Below are 8,479 nucleotides of genomic sequence, written 5' to 3' on the forward strand. Positions count from 1 at the left end.
AATAAGCTAAGTAACTTTGATATTGATTTTGTTTATTCTGAAATCGCCTTCACCAATTTTTTGTTTTTCCTATGAGATATTGATTTTCTATTCAAAAAATATTCGTTGATTCAATTAAAATAACTATAAAAAAACTCGCTACCCGGAATTCCAAAACCATAACTGCTACATGGGCTCGCCCATTACAGAACGTAGGCTAGAGAGGTGGAGTTACGTACCAAAACGCGTATTCAGCGCTATAAGCGCTGAATTGGAAATTCCGGGCTCAACAAATATCCTTCCTTGAAACTAGAGAAAGAAAGCCATGGCCCGTTCAGAAAGGAAAGCCTGCGCCCGTGACTGGGGTTGCCGGTGGCAATGGGGGTTCGCAGCCGCCGCCGTCGCAAGAATGGTCGGAGGGACGCGTCGCCGGCGGCCACGCACCGCCTTCCCGACGAGCTGATCGAGTTAGTATTCCTGCGCCTCCCTTCCTCTCTCCAACTCGTCCGTGCCGCTTGCACCTGCAAGCAGTGGCGCCGCGTCGTCGCCGACGGCGGCTTCCTCCGCCGATTCTGTTCTCTCCACCCGCACGCCCCCGTCGTCGGACACTACCGCGTCGAAGATCGCACGTATGCGTTTCCGCGTCCACCTGGCTGCAACCCCGTCTTCTTCCCCTCGTCGCCCTCGCCACCGGCGGACGCCTTAGACGCGCGGCACTTCTCGCTCGATTTCCTCACGGACGGCGCTGGTGCAGACTGGGAGCTCGCCGAAAGTCGGAACTTCCATTGTTGACCAGCATCCACTACGCAGGGCACGCATCAGACTGGATCTACTGGATGGTGACCGCAGACCACAGTTTTCTTGTACTCCCTCCGTTCCTAAATGTAAGTCTTTGTAGAGATTCCACTATGAACCACATACGGATGTATATAGATGCATTTTAAGTTTAGATTCATTCATTTTGCTCCGTATATAGTCCATCTAATGGAATCCCTACAAAGACTTATATTTAGGAACGGAGGGAATACTCGACAAGGACACCGCAGAGTTCTCCATTTCCTGTTTCCCGGACGACATGTGCACTGTGCCAGACGAGGCCACCAGGATCCGGGTCGTCGGCGGCGAGGACGGTGCTGCGGTGCACATCGCCGTCCTGACCAAATACTTCCTGGAGGTCTTCGTGCAAGCGGAAGACAGCGGCAAATGGGTGTCGAAGACAAGGTTCTCATTGTCGCAGGCGATTCGTGAGCTGTTTGGGGACAAGATCAAGAAACCTCACATCACCGTCACTTGCTGAGTATAAAGTGTAATATCATAGGCATAGTGTCGGTCTATAGGACTCTACTGTCGCGGTCTATAGGACTCTACTGTCGCCGATTTGTCGTTTTTTTCCATTCATTTTGTCAGACTTTCCGTGTTGGGCTGTGTGCATCCTAGTTATGCAGAGGCCGGGTGTTACTCATAATGTTTTGTATCCGCTTGATGCTACATTTCGAGATAATAAAAGCGCCCTTTATCGAAAAAAAAATAGTTCACTCTGCTATTAGTTCAGATTTCAGAGAACCTTGCATGGCAATATAGAGTGTAACATAATGAGCTTATTGGATGATTTACCACCAATTGTTGTAGGAATTACCAGTAAGCATCATTTACTAGTATTTCAGATCACTTGGTGACTTGAATTGGTAAAACATTATCTGAACTGTTAGGAGGTGAGCATTTACCAAAGAATAGGACTTGGGGGGTGGCGTGCGCCCCACTGCCTTAGGGAATGAACTCCCCAGCCCCTTTTTACTCTGTTTCTTTTCCTCCCATCACTTCACCGTGATCGAACCAGTTCTCTGAACTCAAGTGGTGCTGATATTACCCTTCCGATCACCATTGAGCTTCTAGGGATGTCGCCGTTTGATCACCTTTGCCCCTTCCCCTTCCTGCTCCACCGGGTCAGAGTTCCGTTCGCTCCAAAAGAGTTAAGACCAGAGAGAGAACACCTGCATTAGAAATTTTTTATCCTGTATTTCCAAAGCACTCAACTTCTCAAGCTTCTTATTGGTCATGTAAACCAGACATGATAATATGATCACATGAAACAAGCTGTTTTGTCTTGGGTTCTCCAGTGGTGTTGATCCCTTGGTTCCTTCGTATTTCCAAGACTCTTCTGCTTTCAGCAACAAAGCAGGCTAAAATGCATTGTCTCCCGCTTCATTTGTTGGATCATCTTTTCTTTAAGCGCAGTCTTGCAAAATTAGTTTGGCAAGTGGTTGTGTGTGCCATTTTTTTTGCGGGAGGTTGTGTGTGCCTTTGATCTGGCTAGACCTCATGATGGGGTTTCTGATATGCTGGGAACTTGGCTCTATTCTTTCGCTAGAAACCAGAGGCATCTGGTTCTTAGGGGAGGTGTGACAATTTGGTTGTGTGCATCCTGTGATGCAGAGGCTGAGGCTGGGGTAACCCCTTTCCGAAAGAAAAAAAATCTGGAACACAAGAGACAGTGCATGTTTTGATTAAGAATTCCTGATGATCCTGCAGCTGTTATTTTTAGCCGGTGTCACTTAAAACTTGGAGCATGTTGCAGAAAAAACAAGACAAAGAGAAAACTGAAGAGGGAGCTCTGAAGATCAAGATGGTGCTGGGAGAGGCGCATGGTAGGGGGTATGGCTGGAATCCTATATGGCTAAGAGGATCTGCTGTTGATGGGCTCTGTTTATGCTTGATCTCTGTTCTATGTGTGCTCTGGCATGAGCTTCCCAGGCTTGCTTGTTGTGATCTCAAGCCATATTTACATGAGTGTTTTGCCTGTGGGTTTGTGAGCTCGAAACTAGTCTCTTTTTTTTTTGCGGGATCAAAACTAGTCTGTTTGCTCTTGGGCCCGATCTGGCCGTGGTCTTGCTGCCCGCGTGCAGTTGATGTTTTGCCTGATGTGTTTCAGGCTTGCTTTATCTCTGTTTCTACTTCATGCAATAACTTTGTGGCGGGTTTCTTTAATGGAAATCGACGAGGTGGCTCGTTGTTTTTTAAAAAACTGCATGTTGTTTACAAGTCTTTCTGAGTTCCGCTGTTTGTAGTCTTTGTCCACAAAGCAGAGACACACCATTTGGCCTGAGTGTAGGCATGCACCATTTGGAGTGGTCCATGCGTGTGAAAACATGCACAAAGCCGGAAAAGGCATTGCCTCTCGATCATATGCTCATAGTATTTGTTTTTTCATTTTGTGTTTTGTTGCTTTTCACCATCATTGTTCAGCGATGGCTGCGCAGGCCCTCTCATCTCATTGGCCGCCGAGGAGACCAAAATGTGCAGGAGCAGCAGCAGCAGCAGCTCCACGAACCCTAGTGGTGCAGTCGTCTACTAGTGGATGCACCTTTTTTTTTTGAAGAGGAGATTCGTGGAGCCCAGGGGCATGAAGTTCTAAAGATTCATCATGGTGTCATCATCTCAATGGGCATCCATGCATTTCCTAGTAACATTCAGGGTGCATGTTTCTCGTTCCTGAACTTTACTCCATCTGTATGCAGAAAACATAACAGCTCCGTCTGCATACACATTCAGGGTGCAAGATGGCTCTGGATCAGAAAGGGCAAGGAAGCACATCCATGCATGGTCGGTGCAAAAACCAGAGAAAGCAACAGAAAACAGAAAGGGCTAAACACTGATTAAACACACGCCATGGCAGTGGCACCATGTCAACTCATCCAATGACAGGTTGCAAAATTAGATCTAGGTACACCGGTCCTAGCAAGGACATGTGTGCCACTGGGAAGCTAAGACAGTTATGTGTTCTACTGAACATAGGCTTCAGAACTGCATCCCAATAAATTTCTTTGTCCCTATAAGTTTGTGTACAGTTTACTTGTCCTGGCGACCAATGATTTAGGAGCTGCAAAGGCAGGTGAAACTTCTGATCCGTAGTCAAGGGGAGGCCAAGGAGTACATAAAGGCAATGCCATCTCCAGCTTATGCTATGTTGTTACTACAGCAGCCATGGGTACTGGAGACTGTATCAGAGTTTGCTTTACCAGCACAATCAAAAGGAAAACCGACCAAAAAGAAGAAACGAGAACAACAGTCAACAGGGACACCGAAATGCAATCACTACCGCCAAAGCACCAAGCACTAGTGCTGGTAACAGAGCTATCAAAGCATGCTTTAGATGGGACTTCTAGACTTGTACTCCTGTTATGGTTCATGAGTGCTTCATTCAGCCCACTGAGCATGGCAGCATCTCCATAAGCTGTTCCAAAGCATCTTCACGATGAAAAAGGCTGTGTGAAAAAGAAACAAAGTGCACTTTCAGTGCTGGAAATGGAGGCAACAAAAGTTACAGCCAGTCACCACAAAAGCATCAAGCATTCTTTGCAACAACATCGGATCTCTGTCACAGATTGGTTGACAGCAACTGCACATTTCATTCATTCATTCAGAGCAAAAGGTTAGCTTCCAAGCTTTTGAGTTTACCAAAGTGCAGTTCTAAATGTTCAGAACAAACTACTACTAGCTGCTATCAGCAGTGCACTTCTTAAGGTCTGATATGACTCCTAGTTAACGGTAATAAGTACATGATCCAAGAAGTGCACAAAATTAGCATTATTCCTATCCATGGTTCTTCAGAGAGAAGGGGCCACCTCCTCCTTCGCCTTGGGCTTGTTCTGTCCCCCAACCTCTTGCAGCATCTTCACCACAGCCCTCATCGGTGGACGTTTGGTCGGGACGGTGTTGACGCACAGCAGGCCGATGTTCAGAACCTTGCACATCTCATCATGGGACTGGCCAACAAGCCTGTGATCAAGAACAGACTCCGCACCATGCTGATCGACATTGTCGCAAACCCAGACCACCAGGTGCTTCTCGCCGATCTCTGGCGCCATGGGCCTCTTGCCGGTGACGAGCTCCAGAATGACCACGCCAAAGCTGTACACGTCGCTCTTCTCGGTTACATGGAGGGTGTAGGCATACTCTGCAATGCACAAAGGAACAAAATCACACACACGGTCCTTTCTTAAAATATGGAGTACAAGGTTTTAGCAGTGCCACCAGTGCACAAGAACAAAGTTACAAAATAATTATGCAGAAAATGTCATGTAAATGTTGCTTTCAACAAGGGAAAAACTGCATGTAACATTTTTTATGACGCTTTAAACATGCTAGAAGCAAATCAGGCATCAAGAACTCACCAGGAGCAATGTAACCACAGGAGCCAGCGATGACTGACATGGTGGCCGGCCCATTCTCAATAGTCTTTGCAACACCAAAGTCCGCAACCTTTGCGCCGAACTCCGCATCGAGCAAAATGTTGTTCGACTTCACGTCCCGGTGGACGATCGAGGGTACGCAGTCATGGTGCAAGTAGGAGAGGCCCTCGGCGGCATGGACCGCGATCTTATACCTCGTTGGCCAATCCAGGATGCCGGCTTTGGCACTGTGGAGGAAGTCCCCCAGGCTGCCATTCGGCATGTACTCGTAGACAAGCAGCCGGCAGGTGCCGTTGGTCACGCAGCAGAAGAGCTTGACGATGTTCTTGTGCCTGACATTGCTCAGTGTGGCCACCTCAGCCTCAAAAGTATCGTTCCTCTTCTTCTTGCTTTCGACGTCGCTGTCCCAGAGCTTCTTGACAGCCATGGCCTCACTGCTAGGCCCAACAACCACCTTGTACACCTTCCCTGCCGCACCCTTGCCGATCACGTTGTTCTCGTCGAGGCTGTTCACTATGTCCATCTCACTGAACTCCACCTTGTGGAAGGATGTGAGGTCCCAACTTGACTCGACAGCACTGATTTCAGCGGCACGCTTCTTGTAGCTTCTGTACTTGTAAGTGAACCATGCTAAACCCATGAGCAGGACGATGGCAGATGCCGCGAGGATGGAGACGATCAGGTGGACTCTGGCGGCTGGGATGGCACCGTGGTCGTCGTTGCCTGCGCATACCCCATGGCACAGGCCGGGGTTACCCAAGAAGCTCTGCTGGTACGTGGCACTGAAGAAGAGAGGCAGAGGTCCACTGAGCTTGTTATACGACAGGTTGAAAGCAGAGAGCACGAGATTCTGCAGTTGCACGGGCACCTCGCCGGAGAGCTCGTTCTCCGACAAGTCCAGCGAGTTCATCCGGTGGATTTCCCCGAGCTCTGGAGGGATCGTCCCGGCGAGGTGGTTGTGCGAAAGGTTCAGCACTGTCAGCTGCTTCAGCTGTCCAATCTTCCGTGGGATCTCCCCGGAGAGGGAATTGTTGCTCAGGTCGAGCTGGGATAGCTCAGAAAGCTCGACGAGCGACGGCGGCACCGGACCGGAGAAGTTGTTGTCTGATGCAAGAAGCCTTCGCAGCAAGGACAAATTCCCCAGCTCGGCTGGCAGAACGCCGGTGAATCGGTTGCCCTGTATGAGCAGGTCGAACAGGTTCTTGGCACCGCCAATGGCAGGATCGACCGTGCCGGACAGAGCATTGGAACGAAGCTCGAGCATCTGGACAAGAGGAAGCGCCCAGAATTCCGGCGGCACGGACCCGGAGAGGCGGTTGTTCTGCAGCCGGACCCTCGTCAGTGTCCGGCATTGCCCGAACTCCGCCGGAATGGCGCCCTCGAACTGGTTGTCCAGCAGCATGAGCTGCGCCAGCTTCCCTGAAGCGCACAGCGTCGCCGGGATTGGTCCCGACATACGGTTGTCCGACATGTCCAGGAACCCGAGGGGGCAATGCTTCCCGAACTCCGGCGGGAACGGCCCCTCGATCTGGTTGCCGAACATCCTTAGATCGGCAAGACGCGTCGCCGCCCCCAGCGACGCCGGCAAGCGCCCGGTCAGGTTGTTCTGATAAATGTGCACGCTCTCCAGGCTTGGCGCGGCGAAAATGTCCTCCGGTATCTCGCCGGTTAGCCGGTTCATGGAGATGTCCAAGAACCGGAGCTTCTTGAGACCCCCCAGCCCCACCGGTATCCTCCCGGAGAGCTGGTTCTTGTAGAGCTCCATCTGGACCAGAGAACTCAAATTCCCAATGCTCCTGGGTATCTCGCCGGAGAGGGCGTTCATGGAGAGGTCCAGATTGACGAGATTCCCGAGGTTTCCGATGGAAGGAGGGATTTTACCGCTCAGGGAGCAGTTGGCGAGAAACAGCTCCCGGAGGTCGGCGAGGTCGCCGAGCTTCTCCGGCAACGGCGACGGCGTGAACGCGTTGTAGGCGAGCAGGAGCTCCTGGAGGGTGCTGATTTTGGCCAGGAACCAGGGGAACTCGCCGGAGATGGAGTTCTGGACCAGGTTGAGCACGACGAGCGACCGGAAGCCGCCGCCGTAAGCCGGCGGGACCTCGCCGGAGAAGCCGTTCCCGGCGAGGGTGAGGTTCAAGAGTGCAGGGAGGGCGGTGAGGCAGGCGGGCAGAGGGCCCACTAGGTCGTTCTGGGAGAGGTCGAGGTGCTGCAGGGACCTCAACGAGCAAACCGAGGCCGGGAAGCCGCCGGCGAGGGAGAGCTTGACGAGGTAGAGCCCGGCCACGGCGGTGGATTTTCCGGCGCACAACACGTGCGGCCACGCGCAGAGGGAATGGCTGGACCCGGCATCCCAGACGGAGAGGGCGCCGGCGGGGTCAGAGAGCACAGCCTTGGCGGCGAGGAGGTAACTGGCGTCGTCGGAGGCGGCAATCGGGAGTGGGAGTAGAACTAGGAGGCCGACGAGAGGAAGGAGGAGGAGAAGGAGGCGGTGGAGCGCAGCCATGGTTGTGGGCTTGGTGGGTGGAGAGAGTGGGGAGTGTGGGCAGAGGGGTTTTAAGGAGGGAGTTACAGGATTGGAAGGCTCCCTGGTTTTGTCAGCGCATTGTAGTAGTGAGATCATTGGGGAAGGAGAGTGGATCTTGGCTAAGGGTACCAAATGAGGTACCCGGCATGACCCGAGCCTCTGACTCCTATTGACGAGTCATGCACACTTTGACACGTGTTTCTCTTGAGTAACGCGTGTCGGAGAGGGTTCATGCCATTGGTTGGCTTGAACTCCTTGTGAGCCAACGTATTTTGTTGTGTTCGAGTGGAATTGAGTAACATATATCAGAGGCAGTCTTAAATGCCTATGTTTCAAGGAAATGGGGAGCAAAAAAGGTTGTGCCATTGGTTGGCTTCAACTCTTTGTGAGTAATTGTGTTTTATTGTGTTCAGATGATGCCAAATGCGCACACCGTTGGCTTGCCGTTATAAAGATGATATGTGTTGGCCATATGCTTCGACTTTGAATATCTTCTTTAAAGAACCAAGGAAGTTATCGACAAACTGGTTGACAAAAGTTGAGTTGCATGGACATGTCAAAATGACAATGGTTAATATATCCATCTAGATATTTCTTAAATAGATATTCTACGCTACAAGGGCAAGGGTCATCATATAGTGACTATATTATCACACAATATTTCAAAATAAGCTAAGAATACATTTGAAATAAGTCATTTTTCCTCGTATTCATCTTGAATTGAGTAACATCATCGGATGTGATGATGCCATTGGCTGGGTCAGCTTATCTTGTTGTGTTTAGATCG

The 8,479-nt window shown here is 50.6% G+C and overlaps 2 protein-coding genes across 4 annotated transcripts; one reads left to right on the top strand and one right to left on the bottom strand.

Annotated features, from left to right (window-relative positions):
- Window positions 1–308: 308 nt before the first annotated feature.
- Window positions 309–2,995, top strand: LOC119297284. Of its 3 annotated transcripts, XM_037575136.1 has the most exons (3): window positions 323–446; window positions 790–863; window positions 981–1,782. In XM_037575136.1, exons 1-3 carry the CDS (start codon window positions 358–360, stop codon window positions 1,274–1,276), a joined length of 459 nt encoding a protein of 152 aa, XP_037431033.1. In that variant the 5' UTR covers window positions 323–357; the 3' UTR covers window positions 1,277–1,782. The 3 variants fall into 3 exon arrangements, 1 of the variants encoding a protein (XP_037431033.1); XR_005145604.1 differs by having other exon boundaries at window positions 309–863; window positions 993–1,782; XR_005145605.1 differs by lacking the exons at window positions 790–863; window positions 981–1,782 and adding an exon at window positions 2,555–2,995.
- A 1,370-nt stretch (window positions 2,996–4,365) lies between these two features.
- Window positions 4,366–7,734, bottom strand: LOC119301303 (receptor-like protein kinase HSL1). Its single transcript, XM_037578254.1, has 2 exons — window positions 5,151–7,734; window positions 4,366–4,933 (listed from the first exon to the last, which is right to left on the bottom strand). The coding sequence occupies exons 1-2, from the start codon at window positions 7,669–7,671 to the stop codon at window positions 4,584–4,586; spliced, it is 2,871 nt and encodes a 956-aa protein (XP_037434151.1). The 5' UTR covers window positions 7,672–7,734; the 3' UTR covers window positions 4,366–4,583.
- Between the last annotated feature and the right edge of the window lie 745 nt (window positions 7,735–8,479).

This window comes from Triticum dicoccoides, chromosome 5A (genome assembly GCF_002162155.2).
Source record: "Triticum dicoccoides isolate Atlit2015 ecotype Zavitan chromosome 5A, WEW_v2.0, whole genome shotgun sequence".
Taxonomy (NCBI): Eukaryota; Viridiplantae; Streptophyta; class Magnoliopsida; order Poales; family Poaceae; genus Triticum; species Triticum dicoccoides.